At 36.3% G+C, this 18,034-nt stretch overlaps 1 protein-coding gene across 1 annotated transcript in view; it reads left to right on the forward strand.

The window, feature by feature from the left end:
* The first annotated feature begins 6,053 nt into the window (after positions 1–6,053).
* The window catches only part of KLHL4 (kelch like family member 4), a 46,067-nt gene continuing 34,086 nt past the window's right edge, over positions 6,054–18,034 (forward strand). The window contains exon 1 of the mRNA XM_029996616.2: positions 6,054–6,816. Within this exon, the coding sequence (XP_029852476.1) occupies positions 6,395–6,816 (422 nt within the window). The 5' untranslated portion in view covers positions 6,054–6,394. The remainder of the gene's footprint in view (positions 6,817–18,034) is intronic.

Genomic DNA, 18,034 nt, shown 5'->3' on the forward strand with positions numbered 1-18,034 from the left:
TCCACATTTTTTCCATTTTTTTATATCTTGTTCTTTACCTGTGACAGGAGTTTCTTTTAAAGTCATGTGTTTGAGCTTACTTTTGCTGCACTAGTGTCATCACTTTCAAGTCCTTGTTCATGGCAGATCCTTCCCAGTTGGCTGTAAAGTGAATATTTGCTATTTCTTTTTTCACTCTAATATTCTGGTTTCATTTTGAGGGTGACAATGTTCTTCCTGTTTAGCAAGATCTTAATCAGACTTACTTATACTACTTCTCACATTCTTTTTCCTTGGATCTTGTAGAAATGCTGTGATTTTTTTCCAATTTTGGCATACGTCTTTGTAGGTGGGTTGCAATCTGTAGTACAGTTTCCAGTTATTTGAGGAAGCAATTGCGTTTAAATGTGTCAACACTTTCCCTTAAGTGGATCATCTCTACTGCCTCCTTTAGTAGGAAGTATCTAATGTAACTGATTGTCTTCAACTGATTTGCATTTGCTGGGATTCAAAGTTTTCTTTTAAAAGAAAGTTGAACTTTCCTGCAGATTTTAAATATAGCTATTTGTTTTCGGTTTTGTCATGTTCCTTTCCATTTAACTTTGACTTCTGCTAATGCTGGCGCTGTGCTATGCAGATGTTTCCTGGAATATCTCTTTTACAAAGGATGGACTAATGGGAGCTCTCTTGAAGAACTATTTTCAAAACAGTGTAATAAAAATATTCAACTTCTTGTTTGCTTTATCTGGTCTCATGTGCAGTGTAAGTACACAGGCTGAGTACACAAACTGTGAAGACCCTGTAGAATACAGTGTTTGGGTAGAGAGTGTACAGATTTTTTATGCAGGATTTTATTTAGTTATCAACAATCTGTACATATGTAGATCTTATTATGATGTTTTCCCCAAATGTAAGCCCTGTAGAGTATACAGTATTGATACAAGCTTGTAATTAACTTGACTTTCTAAAAAATGCAATGTCAGAATAGTCATCAAATACCTTGAAAAATACAAGAAAACATTCTTAGCTTTCTGTGCTTAGCTTGCTTTTTTGACTGTCTCATTCAGCATACGCAGATTTTTCCTATTTGTGTCAGTGAGCTTGGCACTGAAGACCTCTGGTCCAAAGCTATCCTTGACTATTATCTAATAAAAAAATTCATTTTTTCTGGTCTGCCTCACTACATGTGAGTGAAGACCTACTTCATTAGCTCTTGCTAGTAACCTAGTCCTTGCGATACTCCAGGCTTCAGAGTCTGCAAATGGTATCTTTCTTGAATTACTCTACAAGAAAGTTAGATGATTCCTTTTTATTATTCTTTGCTAGGCTTGTGGGAACAGAAAGAGATTTTTCTAATAGGCTTTTCATACATGCACTGTACTACCAGCTCAGGGCAAACAGAAAAAGAATAAGAAATTATTTGCTATGTCTCTTTTGAGAGGAGAATAAACGTTACATAACTGCATGAATATATTCCACTTGCTTAAATTCATAAAAAAAAAAAAAAATTACTAAGTTATTAACTAGACAATCCGGACATTTTGAAATGCATCAGAAAACTTGTTTCTATAAGGCGTTTTGGTGGCAGATGAACATGGGAGGCAGCTGTAGCTAAAAGTCATCTTTCAAACCTATTAAAAACATGGTTTGTGACAGAAAGAAAAATCTCGATTTCGTCTTGTAGTTTATGACAAAAGTAATTTTATAATTTGGTAATTCAAATGTTGTATTGGGTATTTACACTTGTAATCTTAAAATTATTATAAACACCTATTTAGACTCTTACTATTAATACATATCTTTCAAATTATCTGGAAGTTCAACACGTTTATACAAACCTTTCAAAATGATGCCAAATTGCCTGCTAGATGCCAGTCTACCATCATATTTAGTGCGATTTCCTAACCTGATCAACAGTCTTCTTCAAAAGCTCATGCCCATTGACTCAAATAGAGGTTTTTCAGAGAATAAAGGCTTCTTTTTCCTCAAACTACTAGCAAGCTTCCTATAGGATGAACAGTTAGAAATCCTCCACAACTGCACAACTTAGCTGTTTTACTACCAAACTGGAGTGGAGATTTCTAGAAATGTACCTCTCTCTCATAACTGACAACTACATTAGTTTTACTTAGCTCTGCTGTAGCCATTAGATGAACATCTCAAACACTCCCTAGCATGTCACGCAGTCACAGAATAACAGGTTGGAAGGGACTTCATCTAGTCTGACCACCTGCTCAAAGCAAGTCCAGTTAGAGCAGTTACACAGGACCAAGTCCTTTTGGGATCTCCTTTTCTCTGAGGAAGGAGATGCCACAGCCTCTCTTGGCAATCTTTTCCCACCTGCTTGATCACCCCCATGGGTATTTATTATACCCATGGGTATTACATCTAAGCAGATTTTCGCATGTACCAACACGTGCCTGTTGCCTCTAGTCCTATCACTGGGCGCCTCTAAAACAGCCTGGCTCTGTCTTCTCTGTACTCTCCCATTAGGTACCTGAAGACAGCAATAAGATGCCCCTGAGCCTTTTCTTCATAAGGTTGAACAAATCATATTCTAGCAGCCTCCCCTCATCCATCATATGCTCCAGCTGCCAGACCCTCTTGGTGGCCCTGGCTAGACTTGCTGTAGCCCTAGAAAATCCTGTTCTTTGGAGATTTCCAACTGTGAGGGGAAAAAAATAATGCTGTTATGGTGTATATTTATCTAAATAAGACCAAGCATATTAAATTAGCTCTTAAATTAAATTAGGAGTAGTAATAACAGAAAAATCTTATATCTTTTCACATTTAGAAGTTTGAACACAGTCAGAGATACACCTAAAAATGCTTTACAGGTTTATAAAGAAATCATCAAGAAGTAAGCACTCACATTGCATTCAGTTTGAAGGGAACCTAGTTTTCTCACCAGAAGCAAGATCTAAATGATTAAAAGCAGGTATGTGGCATATATGTGTATAAACATGGTGCAGCTTTATGCCACATACCTGCTTCTAATCATTTCAGGCCTCAAGTTTTGGATTATCAAATCACTTATTCTGTCCTAGTACAGCACATCGAAATTTTAGCCAGAATGGTAACAAGCTATGTGAAAAATAATCTACTTATGCCCTACCTGGAACATATGCTGTGCTGACTCAAGCTGACTTTTTGAGCAAGACAGCCTCTTCAGCAGACGTCCAGTTTTACTATCTTAATCTTAGCTAGATGCACTTTACATCTGCCAAAACAAGTACTGAGTTAGTAGGAAACAAAGTAATTCACAAATAGAAGTACTGTTTGTACACTCTCAAGTAAAATTCAAGGAATATGCTTTTGATGATATCTTGGAGTAAAGGAGGACTTATGCAAAAGGGATTTAAGGAAGGGCAACCAACAGAAGCTTTATGACGTGGTGAAAAAATATGGATTAAATGTATCAGAGCTGTTGCTAAGAGGAACTGACAGAGCCGCTGAGATAGCTCAATGACCTGATTAAGACAGTAGCAAGAAACCATGTTCTCTGTTCACCTCTACAAGATTTTATCATAAATAATTTTATTAACCTGATATATCAAGATTCCCTCCTTAAAATATATCTCAGATTACCATGTAGGCAATCCTGCGGAACATACATAGATAGCACTAAATCTCATTACTTTTACGAAATTGAAAAGAATAACATCCATAGGTGTGTAGGCTGAAATTGAAACATTAAAAAACATTGAATTAAGTATTATTTAATCGTTGTAGTGCAAGAAAAAATACCTGAGACGTTTGTGTCTCCAGAAAATTTCAGATTGTTATAAAAGGTCATCATTAAAGTGTGAAAAACTCTTACACTGACTGCTGGACATATAATAATCTCTCTTACTCAATGGCCAGCATTTTCATTTATCCATTCACTCCCTACAAATTCTTTAAAATCCCTGAACTTTCAGAGCAGCTTCTTTATTAGCTTATATTCTCAACAACCTTAAATTGAAACCCTCTATTAAACTCACAAACAGGCCTTTATATACCTTCTTCTTAATATAACTTCTTACAAGTTGAACAAGTTTTCTAGTTTCTACCCATTCCTATAACACATAAAATCAAGTATTTTAAAAACATGTCCCTTTAAGAACACTTACAGCCTGATGTTCTAACAGAGATACCCTTCTTTCATTTCACTCTCAAGTAAATGTTACAGAACACAGTTCGTCTTAATGAATTCTTGTTAAATAGAGTATTACTTTCATAGGGGAGCTGCAGCGGGTTGGGATGTCTGTATGTGACAATGCGGTAGTCTTTGCTGTTGTGTAAATCGCAGCGCTGGGAAGAACAGCGGCAGAGCAGACTGGTTCTTGCATCAGAGCTGCTGAGACCCAGAGCCTGGTGTCCGAGGGTAAGCCAGCCTTTGCTGGATGTTCAGTCGTGACTTTTAACTGAAGCAGCCAAGGCACATGCGAGCTCTGACGACTGCTGTGAGAGCAGTAGCCCCTAGCAGAGGACTGGGGTCAGTGATGGGAGCAATTATGCCAAAGCACTGCAGAAGGCTTGCTGAGGCTTGTATTTTAGCTCCCACAAATAGTTAATTTTTTCATATAAGAAAGGATTCTTATCTGCAACCAAGTTTTTCTTGTTCTATCATAGACATTTACCCTACTATCAGAATCCCATGCTAACATACATTTTATTGCAATAGCTCAGCCTCAGTGTTCTATACAGCAACAGATATGCATTGGCTAGGTCTGTCAAATATCTTTCCTCAGCTTCTTCCTTTCTGCCTTTTATGGCCAACTCTTTCTCATAGGTTTTCTTTTGTACAAAGTCTTTTCTTTCCCTCTATGTATCTAAATAGTACAATATCTTCCAACTATTTTACTGGCCTTCACTTGTCCTGTAATTTCTCTCACATGCATCCAGTCCATGATACTGCATTTCACTTGCTTGAATACCATGAATAGGACAGGAGCTTGACAGCCCAGCATGAAGGATGATTCCTTAGCCCTATCCTCTCGTTTTGCTTTTTTTTTCTCAAAACGCTACTTCACATTTCTCTGTTTGCATCATATGCCACCAAAGAAGAAAAGAAAGCAGATTTTAGTGTTTGAAGGTTCAACATCCCATCAGCAGAGTTTAGGAAAAAAAGAAGAAAAAAATCACAGCACAGACAGAGAAAAAGGAAGTTAACATGGGAAGGTCTGAAGAGGAGTCATAAGAAGATGTGCTGGAGAGGGGTACCCTCCTTTAGTTCTGAATCCTGGTTTACTGACTCTGCGTTACAGCTTTTTTTATTTCTGCACACTGCTTACTGTTGTATAGACCATCAGTAGCTAACCATGGAGAATATGACATAAGAAAAAAATCCAGTTCATTTCATTATTTTCAATTTGCATGTGAAAACATCCTGTGTACGTTATTTCAGAACACCCGGGGAAGAGTTGACACAGCCCTGCCTATTCACGAATGTATGCGAATGAATATATATCATCTATTAAATTTGCTGAAAACATGTTACATTGTACGCAATCAAAAGAAAGGTGTTTTCTAAAAAAAAAAATCATACTTGTTTCACTGTCCGTGAGAAATTAAGAGCAGGATGGCAGAGGGTGTTTACACAGGCACTTAGCCAGGAAACAGTGTGTTTTCCACAGATACAGTCATTCAGGGAGCACATCTCTGATTTTCATGAGCTCCCTCCCTCTGTTCTCATACCCCTGTAATTATATCGAGAAATCTATCTGTAGGTAAGAAAATACATACAGTTCTGCACGATGTATTCGAATGCTGCCTCTTTCCTTTAGGTAAGTGCTACCACACTGAGGCCATTTGTAGGAATTTTACACAGCAAGATAAACAAATGCAACCCCCTTAAGGAAACACATGAACTGCAGGATAGTTTCACAGTGAATCGTTACCAAAATCTGCGTAAGAAGACTGTAAAAGAATGCTCTATAAATCTTCTGTGCAATGCAGCATTGCTTATTAGCAGGCTTGGTGGAAAACCTCGTGAGATAGAAAGTCTTGTCACTTTATTTGTATGTGCTTTCCTGCATCTTAAGTTGCAGCTTAGGATCCCTTAGGATCATGTGAGGCTAGGTTATATATTAGAGAGCTGTGCTATAGTGCTGTGAGTGTGTAAGCCTAGCAGCTGGGTAGTGTTATGGTTGCTGCTTTCCTGTGCTAAGCTGATTTACTTGTTTAAGGTCTGACCTCATCATCCTGTCAGTATGGATTCCCACCTATACAGTTAGTAGCAGCTTAGCATCGGCTTGAAGAGCTTGCAGTATATTAATCAGAAGAGAGAGGGAGAGAGCTACCGGTATTTGTTCTTTTGTTGTCTTTTCTTAAGAAGAGGAGTTGAAACACAAGAGATAACAAAGAATCCATTTCCTTTCTAAAAGAATAGGCTTTTGTCTTTTTTTTTTTTTTTTTTTTTCCCTGAAAAAAAATGTCAGTATCTGGAAAGAAAGAGTTTGATGTGAAGCAGATCCTGAGGCTCCGCTGGAGGTGGTTCAGTCACCCCTCGCAAGGCTCCACAGGCACGGGGGGCTGCCATCAGCAGGAAGGATATGAGCACAGAGGGACACCGGTTCAGAACAGGTTGAAGAACCACTCTCGGGACAGAAATGGGCTGAAGAAAAACAGCAGTCCTGTCCACCACAATATACTGGCACCCGTGCCAGGTCCAACCCCAGTGCACCACCGATCTATTCAAACCTGGCATCAACAAAATCTCATAGAACAGCTTCGATCAAATGAGGATATTCCCAAAACAAGCACAGAGGAAAACTGTGTCAAAGAAGATTCAAGTAAAACCCCACAGGAGTTGCAGATGATCACAGAAGAAAATTCAGATGAATCTGCAGAGAGGTAGGAGTTTTAAAGTCTGCACTTAGAAAGCCATACTTCTATCCAAGTTATTCCCTAAAACTGTCTTTGTTTTTAACCAGAATTCCTTACTGAATTAGTCTCACTTCATATATGTGCACACCCACACTCAAAGGAGTAGGAACACGTTCACATTAAAAAATGAACAGGAACATTGTCATGAAATTTTGATCTTTGCTTAAGATACATCATTCCATAACTATTCCATAAAAATAAAATCTGCTGGTTTGTCAAATTTTCTCTATTACAGTTTACAGCGTATTAATTTTTTTGTCTTCATTTATTATGTTTAAGTGCAATGAAAAAATGAGCCTTCTGAAATATTGTCCTCATTCTGACTTTATCAATGGGTGCAACTTTGACAAATGGGAACTGCTGGAGGTGCACAGTCTGTGTGGTTGCCATCGATCTGTCAAATTTCTCACTGCTGTTTTTTATTGCCTTCTTGACAAGTATAATTAACCTTGAACTAAGTGGAAAGGAAGCATCATTACTTGCTTTTTTTAAAGGTTTATTTGAAATCACATTACTTTCACAGCTTGTTTAATATACTAAGACAAATACTTTCTGCAAGGTCAGGTGAAAAAACACTACAGCTATGAGACCTTAAAGGTGTAAGCACAAAGGCAGAGCTATTTTTAAGATGTTAATACAGGGAAGAAAATATTAATACCAGTTATTTGATTAGAGCATGCCTTTTAATTTTTTATGGGGTTGTTTTTCAAAATTGATATCAGCATGATTAGTTTATACAGCAACAATTTTACCCCACCTTTACCCCACCTTGGACTCAAATTATGCATTTATAACATGATTATTTGCACCATTTAATGAGATTACCATCAGTCTTTGGCAATTATTTACATTTCTTACATTGTATTTCAATACAAATCTATCTTACTTGAAGTTATAGTTTCTCTCAGTAAAACCAAAGTTGACAGTCTGTATTTTTAGCAGAGTTATTATTTTTCACATTTTACAGCTGCTCTAGGGAACATCTGCAGACTGAACAGAAAAAAATGCATTCCAAATTGTCATTTTGAAGACAGTACTAGTAGTCAATATGTACTGCATAAAATCATTACAGAATAAAATCAGTAAAGTAGGAATGTGGTAGTTCTGTATGTTTACTAGTGTACTAGTTTGTAATACTGTGTATTACACTGTGATGTGTAGGAAGCATACTCTTAGTATAACATTTGGAATGACTACAAATTTCCTGGGAGGGGGGAAGAAAAAGTAATTTTAGGCACACCTTAGAAGGAAAATCAATTTAATTTGAAGAAAAATAAGGAACACTGAATAATCAAAGTAAGATTTTATGCCAGGTGAAGGTAAAAAAAATATAATCAATTCAGTTTGGAAGGTATAAGCCACTGTCTTCTAAAATAAGATGTGACATTTTCTCCAGCTATATATAAACTTTCTGCTAAGACCTCATGAAGTTTTGTGCCTTCATATTCATTCAAATTTAAGTTCTTCTCTTGACCTGTTTAAGTTTGCAGCTTTTAGAAAAGTTTTAGGAAGGTATATATCTTATAAATTATTGTTATATTCAAGTAAGTGTATTTTCTGTAAAGTTATCAGTAAAAGCTTTTTATGCATGTGGTAGGCTAAAACCTATCTTAACATACACCTTAAAAGGCTGAATTTGTAAGAAATTGTTTAGAAAGTGAATCCTGACTATGAGTTTCTCTATAATTAAAATTTTATTTCAAGACAATAAAGTCAATCATTAAAAACACCTTAACATAGCTCAAATTTCTTAAATATATACCAACAGAAATCATTAAGTAAACCACCGTTCTCTTCCCCTATAGCACCCAGCATAGGCCACACACAAATTAATATACTAATTGATTGGGTAGAAATGAAATACTGAGAAGAAATAAAGAGAAGTAGCCTTATATCTATATCTACCTATATCTAGTTGCTGGATATATTTTTATCTCTTCAGAACAATGCCTCATCTTATGCCTTTGAAATCATCCCTTTAAATCATTTTGGGCCTCCTTTTTCTTTAGAAGTTCCAAATAGTCACAATCAATTGTAATCAATGGGATCTGCTAGTAATTAACGCATCTGAAAAATCAGGCATTTGCAGGATCCCGAGTGCCTCTTCCTACACTATTAAAGCTACTGCATAAGGAACTATACAATATTTGCAGCCGTATGCTCTTTCCCATTCATACCTGAGGACACCAAAGACAATCTCATACAAATTTGCCTTTTATTCCATAAAAGGAATCATATCTTCAGAGTGGTTTTCTCTAATCCAGCAGGTTTACCTCTGCCTGTAGAAGTCCCATTTTTAGCTGGACTCTAAAGCAGGACACTGCTACATGTCACTTGGACATTGAAAATAGTAGAAAAGGACAGAAGAATGAGGCCAATACCTCAATCTTGAGCAGACTATGAATGCAATTTCTACTAGCAGCTTAATGCTTCCTATGAAAAAGCTTTGGAAACATGAAATCAATATTCTCAGTTTCTTCAGAAAAACTTGAGATGTCTTTCTCTAGAAACCTCAGGACTTAATGCTTTCAGTGATACAGATACAGCACTCTGGGGACTGATGAAATAAGGCTTGTTTATTGAGGAGGAAAGGTAAATAAGAAAGTTCCAAACAGTTCCATTTTGAATATACTATCATCAATACACTTGCTTCTGCTTTCTTCAATCATTTTTGGTATATCCTGTACCCAAATTAACTAGCGCAAGACCTAAAGAAACCTTTCTGACCTACAGGCTTGGTCCTGAATGATATCGCATGGCAAATGACGGACAAAGTAAATGAGGGCTTAAGTGACCAAAACTCATTAGTTTTGTAGTAACAGTAGCCAGTTAAGATGTGACCAACCAATAAATGCTAGGTGCATAACAGATAAATAAATTGCTTATTGGCACAAGGTTAAGTAAAGCCTCCCAGCATGCCTGGGGACTGTGTTATCCAGTGTTTCTAAGGGAACATACTCAACAGGTATCAAACAATCTTCTAGAAGCATCTAAAATGATGGGCCTTGACCTGTTATAAGATCCTTATGGAAGCTGCATCTATGGTTTTGAAAAAAGCTGAACAGTGGACAATACACATTTAATTGACCTAGTCTGATTCTCACCAATCTACTCCTTGAAAGAGGATTGGGACTTTTCACAGGTGAAAAACAGAAAAACTAGCTAATACCTGAATAGATACCAAGTTATTTTGTTCATTTGTACACTGTATTTCCCACTATAAAATATTATGATATTACTGGGATGGTCAGAAAGCTAAACCTGCAAAGTATGGCTGTGCAAACAAAGGGCAAAAACCTTCAAAGATTTTAGATTTGGCTTAAAGTAGGAGCTTATGTGAGCTCTGAAAGAATGCATGGTAAATAAACTGTGAATTCATCTGGTTTCAGAAAGCATAGTTGTGGATTTTTGTGCACTTTAGCTAGCTGATATTCATCTCTGATCTACTCTAACTGCCTGGAATCTTTTGAGGTTCAGGTTCCTCCGTCAGGGAGACCTTGAAGCAAAAACTGGGAAGATTTGATTGCTAGATTTTGTTTGAGAGTTGACAAAAACTTTGCTCTCGGGTGCAACACATGAACACACGCTTGTGTACACACAAACTGAAAAAGCACTGATGCCTCCAAATAAGAAGAATCCATGATATTGAATTACCTTGATTACTTCACTTGATAAAGTTTGGACTCACAGGCATGACTCTATTAACCTTTCAATATGAGCATTATGCCTAGTATTTATTAACATCATGCTACATTGCCACATCAATTTATGCATGCTTCCTAGGAGATATATTATGATTCTATAAGTATATTATTGAAGACCATGTGTGCTGGTAAAGTACGTGTGTACCTCTTCTCCTAGTTGCCCAAAGGCAGTTAGATTTCAACAATGAATGCAGGATCCATTCATCATTTTTCTCTCATGCATTTTTTCTAAATATGGCTGAAAAAATGCTGACAAACTCTAGTTTGGTTGAAAAACCCGAGTTTTGCTAAAGATACATGCTTTCTAATTTCCCCTATGAGACAAAATATACTTCTAATTAATTTTAATAGAATCTTTTGATGTCATAATCCAAGCAGTCGGTACTAATGTACATAGAAACAGATATTTGGGAGGAGTATCCTCCTAATTGAGGCAATGTATTTTCTGTAGTGATTATTTATGATGTTTGGTTATTTTGATACTTCATCTTAAGACATGAAAACTCATCTAATTGGCCCCTTTTTTTTTTGTCAGCCACATGGAAATAGCTAACAGACCACTTCCATTACTGTCTCTGACATATACATATATACTATGTATATATATACATATACATATATGACTATTTCAGATGTTATCCCCTGTACGAGGATATTTCTCCTGGAGTTCTATTTTTATTTCCAGTAGTGGCTGACAGCCTTGGCTCACATTCCAGTGTGAAATAAAGGTACCACAAGATAAAAATACCCTTTAATTGTTGCATTATCCCAGAAGATATTGGACAGGTGGAAATGAATAAATCAGTGGGCAGTGTCTGACTGCATTTTCTTGCACACACGATGCCATTTTTTGGTTAGCTAATGTGGCACAGATCAAGGACACGTGCTGTCATGTTTTCTTCTGCTGAGCACTTTTCTGGGGAGAGACATTACACTACACATTCATCATGTCCTCTAAAGTTTGTAACAGATACTCACTGAAATGATGTCTGCTTAATTTTTCAATACAAAAGATCATTTCCAAGAAAGAAAACAGGCGATAATTTTCCTGGTGAAAATGGAACGTAGAATTATTCTAGAAACCACTGGTCAAACCAGATTGAGAGGGTTTTTTACATTAAAAGTACGGTTCTGGGTATCCAAATAAGTAGAGTCCTACCACTGATTCATGAGAATGACTGGTAATGAATGACAATACTTCCAGTAAATGGAAGGACTGCAACATGTCCTTTGCAGAGCATTGCATTCAGAGTAGTACATCATGACACTATTTTCCCCTCGTGAGTAAGAATTCAGTTTTGTGAATCAACTCTGATGCCAAGGGTAAAAGCTTAGAAATGACTATTCCTAATCTCACATAGCAGCAGCCTTTATTTTTAAATGAAAACATAAGTGCTCCAATTTTATTGTCACTGAACTTCCAACATTTTGAAAAAAAGCTTTCAGAAATCTTAACTTTAACAAATAAAAGGTTTGCAAATGTAATAAAGAATACTGGGCATCTAGTGAGATGGCATGTCAATCCTTCTATGACAAAGTTGGATCAACTATATTTAGGTGCTTCCTTGGTTATCTGTAGCACAACTTAAGCTTGTTATTTCCTTGATCTTTCCCCCATGGATATAGATAGCATATTTCCCCCTTTTTCTTGTTTCCACACTATTGTTCTTTACAGCATTTGTTTATATATTTGAAAATTGCTATAAGTCTGAAGAGCTGCAATTCTTGCAATCTTTTTTCAGAAGTCCTACGCTAGACAACTATGATAATTTTCACTGCTCTCCTGACTTCCTCAGCATGTCTGTATGCACTTGCAGTACTGTGGTCGGATCTGGATATGTTCTGGTTAAAGCCTGACAATTCTAGTGTAGAGGGCAGGATTACTTACATGTCATTCTGACTAAAAATCTGTTTGAATATCCTGCTCAGTGGGTTTTTTGTCAACAACATGGTGCTATTGCTCATGCCTGGCTTGTGATTCATGTGAAACTCCTGACCCTGTACCAAAGACCTGTTCCCTAACCATCTGTACATTTTTGCAGTTATTTGTTCCTAAATATAGTATTTTGCACAAATAAATTCCATCTCATGTTTATTCGGAGATAAAGTCTCCAAATTTCTGAGTTAATATTCAGTTCTGATCCTATTTAATGTCTCCAATTTACTGATTTAATATTCAATTCTGATCCTATGCTCCAATATACTTGCAGATCTTCTCAGCTTGGCATGATCTTCAATTGTAGTAAAGTTCCTACCAAAGCTTTCCCTTTATTTCCTCCTCCGTCCAGGTAATTTAGAAAAGTCATAGTGGAACTTCAGTGGAAAGGTCCTTAGGAACCCAGTTTGATTTAGCTTCCTATTTATCAGTGAACCATTGATAATTACTTTAAAAATATGATTTCAAACCAGTTTTGCACCTGTTCTATAATGGTTTACTTCAAACAGTACTTCTGGTTGAACTTAGTACTATCTGATATGAGACAGTGTCAAATAATATTCTCATGTCCAAAATATAAATGACAACTACTTCTTTTCTGTTCTCCATAATGCCTACTACAACCTATTAATGAAGGACTTCAGTTTATTTTGACATGTTATTCTTGACAAATTTTTGCTGACCGTTAGTTTTCTCTTTTATTTCTAAGTGCTTAGAAATAATAATTAAATTACTTTTACAGTGCAGAATTTGGCAAGAACTAAGAGCTAGGAAAATAAATTATCTTTCTGTCTTGCGGGGAATTTTGTGATTTCTTTAATACTTATAACAATTTAATAGATACTTCAGCAGTGTATTTTAAAAAGATGATTTTATGCCAGTCTGCTATGGAAAACCAAAGTGCTTTATTGCTACCTCAGGGACAAGCAAAAACTAATTGTCTTCTAACGATGACCTTTAACTAAAGGTCAAAATATGAATTTGAAACTGGAGACATTTGAAATGGGTTATTTACGATATTGTAGTTCATCTCCTCTCAGAAGTGGAGATCTCCACGGCTCACGTGGCCTTTCAATGCTTCAGTGCAGTGGAAGAGCAGTTTGCAGCAGGGGAGCGAGGGTGACATTGTAGGCAATGATGGTTGATGAACACCCCATTGGCATCATTGAGATGCTGCATCCGCTAGTGCCAGAGATGACTTTAGTTTTACTTATGAACTCAACAATGGCTCAGGTAGCACATGAGATAATTAGCGACATTAAGCTGAAGTTTAATAACATTTTATGGAAATTCACTCACAACTAGTTGAAAAATGATAGATGAGAGTAACCAAGAAAATTTTCCTTTGATATCTAATGTTTTCTAAGTGTAGAAAATTTGTGAAGTTATAGTAAGTGTCATCTGATGCAGGATTAAAATCTAAAAGGAGAATTACCTTTTTCCCAGAAGTTGATAATTCACAAGGAGGGATAGGACTTTTTAGCCAACATCCGAACGTAATGAACAGTAACCAATGAAGTCATTCTGACTAAACAAATCCTATTGCCTCATACAAGAGGTCTTGGTACAGACATTAGAATCAATATGTCTCAAAGGCTTCCTCAGCAGATTTTATTTCTACTTCCTCCTTCTATTATGATACCTTATGAGGAACTTGAAAAGACAAAATGTACGTGAAATTAAAGTGGTTTGAAACAATTATTAAAAAATAAAAGAAGAAGTAGGTTTGTATTTTGAAATTAATTTTATATTTAGCCTGTGGAAGGAGTGAATATTTATGCAAAAGACTTTTTTTTCATAGCTACATAAATAGAATCATAGAATAATTTAAGCTGAAAAGGAGCTCTGGATGTCATCAAGTCCCCCCACGCCCCACCAAGAAGGCTATGATGAGAAATAATATGACTTACTAAAAACACACACTATTTTACAGGCTTACATTTAACATGCTTAGCTTTCAAAGATGAATTATTACAGGCAAGGGAAAAAATACCATTTAATAGTAATTTAAGAAACCAGGACAATTCTATTCATTTCAAAACAATTTCTTTATGATTCAATTATCTTCTCATTTCCACTCCATACAGCTTGCTCTCAGCAAAGACAGCTGTTAAATTACTTTTTAAAGAGTTATTACTGTTCTTAAAATCACTTCTTAATGTCTCCAGAAAAAGTTAAGGAGATGATTAAACACATGCAACCAATGCAGAGCAGTTTTTACAGACATACTGAGCATATGCAATTGTAAGATCAACAGGAAATCGTATGGTTGTTGAAGCATTCTTGGAAAAGGGGGAGAGAGTTTGCTTGATTTGAAAGATACAGCTAGACAGCATTCTGAAAGAAATGAACAATTTATTTTCACTGTTGTTTTGTGGCTGAATTGTTCACCTTGAACTATTTGAAATATTGTAATGAGGAACATCATTACTAAAATCTTTCACATTTAAAGAAATGAAGGGATTTGTTTGTTATAGTCAAACAGCTAAGTTAGCCCAATATATACCAATTTAGTTCAGCTCCTTTCATTCTGCTAGAATAAAATAATACTTCATTTAGAGAATAACTATATCAGGTGATAAGATAAAGAATATGGCTTGTGTATGGCATACCTGTAGTTATGCAGGCTAAATGAATACAAAAATGGAGCTGAAGTACTGTCGGGATTCACTAAAAGAACTTAAGGTAAGTGTAGGAAATAAACTTAAAAAATAACCTCCAACACAAAGCTATAACAAAATTTCCTCTGTAAAATCAGACTCCACCTCAGTGACTCTACCATCAGATACACTGACACGAGAACTTCCCACACAGCTCTGACAGAAAACCTTCTCCCAGTCCACCCCCTTCCCTCCTTTTCTAAGCAAATCCTTAATAGTCAAAACTCAATTCGAAGCTAATTAAAATAGATAGAACAAGAACTTAGAGCCTGGCTCTTTGCAACAATTCTGCCCATCCAATAATTATTAGCATAAAACATCTTTCACTTCATTCAAGTAACTGTTTCCATTTCCATACTGTAAGTCAGGATATTTCACTAAAAGTCTGTCTGCTGCTCACAGGTAACAACGATAACTAAAAGTATTTAAAAGAACACCCTACCTTATAGCCATTACTTCATTTGAGGTTGAAATACTTGATATGGTATCTAAGTGACTACAGTTTAAAAATGTTTTGTCAGGAAATAGGAACCGTATTCTCATGCTGTGTTCTACAGTCGCACGAGGCTGCCTTATTTAGAAATGTAACAGCTCATGAAGAGTACATGATTAAAAGTTTGCTTCATTGTTTTCTCAGCTAAAACCCATTTAGGCTAAACAAACATATTTATTGGAAAAGAAAGCAATGTCTGATACCTGGTTCTTTCTTCACTTGAAAGTCTTTGGACAAGAATCTAAATATCTTACCTGTATATTAACATTTGATTTAATCAAATTCAAGCTCTTTCAGCCAGCTTCTAACTTTTTAAATGTATGACTTTATGACTAGTTGTATTAGGATCTGAAAATCAATATCTGTGGGTTATGTCTCAGATTTGTTTCTTGCTTCTTATATAAACTCAGAGAAATCACTTAGCCTCCTGGTATCACGATTTACACATGTTAAAGATAGCATATGATACCTGTTTTCCTAGGGACACAATAAGAACGGATCAGTGTTTTCAAACATCAGAATTTGCCTGCAAACTGCTACTAAAATGCAAAGTGGAATGCATGTACATTACGGCTGATGCATTATACTATATAGTTGCACAGTTTATCTTCTCATGATAATAATAACACAAAAAAATCAAAGTCCACTACTTTAACTAGAAGTTTCCTGTTACAATAAGCAGTAGAGACTACCACTATATTTCCAATAAAATGTTTTAAACAGCAAACAAAAGGAATACATTTCAAAAAGTGGACAGCCACGGTCACCATTTGCTATGCTTCAGTTTACCTGAAATTAGAAGTCAAGAGGAAGGGAGGCATTCTTGCAAGAAATGAGCGTTTTCAAAGCCTGCTCATTTTAATAGAAGTTGAGAAAATGAAGAACCTTTTGAACTGGGCAAATATACCTTGATTTAAATGGAAATTGTGAGCAAACCACTAAGAAATCCTAGGAGTTGGAGAAAAGCTATTTTAAGCTATTACATATGGTTTGCGTTGCTAGGGAAACCGCTTTTACAGTGTTCATTTAGCACAGATGCTCAGGAAAGCTCTGTGTCTCCATGTCATACCATTTCAGAATGCTTCAGAATGTGAAGAAACAGAGATGCACATATACACACATGCAGACATAAATATCTCTGTAATTTTATCTTAGTCAAGTTCTGTGTATTTGGTGGAAGTTAGTTCTTTCCATTTCTGCCATGACCATGGTGATAAATCAAAAGCTTTGTAATTTAAACCCTCTGTTTCCAGCCTGAGGATAGTTGTTCAAATATTACCTTCAGTTTTGATCCATTTGGGTTCATGTTTTAGATAGTCATCTATTTAGAGCAAAAGATTTGCCTTTGCCATATATGTAGTACAAATGCAAGGAGAAAGACCAGCTCTGGTGACACCATTTCTGGCCCACCCTTTTGACCGTAGGGCAGACGTGACTTGCCAAAACATATCATATAGCCTGCTCCATGCAGGCTTTACTGCCACAGTGTTCTGTGTTCTCCCTTTACATCTTTAGTGCCCAGGTAGGTGACAGCCTGGAAGGCGGTTGCAGTCTGCCGTGCTCAGAGACGTACCTGCCTCTCTGCTGGGTGGGCAGGACAGCCCAAACCCTGAGCACGCCACTGAGCACGAAAATGTGTGCTGCCTTTTCTTTTCTTTGTCAGAGAGCAACAGCTCTATAAATTTAGAAAACACAGGATTTGAATTATTGAGAAAGAATTACTTTTTCAAAATTTGCTATATATCAGTCTCTTAGTTTTAAGAGATCTTGTTTATAATTTGGGAATGGCATATTATTACTGTATGCCATTATCCACTCTTGGTGCACTCTCGGATCCCACTACGAAGTGAATGCATTCTCACTGTCTATCCAAGCAAGGTACTTCAAAATTGCATTAAAACAATTCATGAATTCAGGTACGTGAATTGTAAGCTCTGTGCAGTATGGACCTGCAAACACACGCGAAATCACATTTTGGGGACACATGTACCTGCAGTCACATAATAGGTATATAACCAGTCTTACCGAGTATGCTGCAAGCTCAGGAAGCAGCTTTTGAGAGTTTTATTATTGGACCATATGGTAATCCAGGAACCAGTATTTTGAGTACTAGACTTCTAAGGCCTTGAAGTTTTACTTACAATTTAACAATGATTTGTAGTTTGAACTCTCCTCAACAAAATGAAAAAAAAAAAAAAAACCAGAAAAAGTTTTTTTAAGAAAACATTTTTTAGAAAGCTAAAAATTAAGCCCATCTGTGGATGTACTATTGAAGGCACCCCATAATGTGCTATTACAGGCACTTGCCTTTCATTTACTCAATAAACCCAAAAGATACTTGCTAATGAAAAAGAGAATAAAGACATACTCTGAACAAAAAATGTGGTGTTCT

Source organism: Aquila chrysaetos, chromosome 21 (genome assembly GCF_900496995.4).
Source record: "Aquila chrysaetos chrysaetos chromosome 21, bAquChr1.4, whole genome shotgun sequence".
Classification (NCBI taxonomy): Eukaryota; Metazoa; Chordata; class Aves; order Accipitriformes; family Accipitridae; genus Aquila; species Aquila chrysaetos.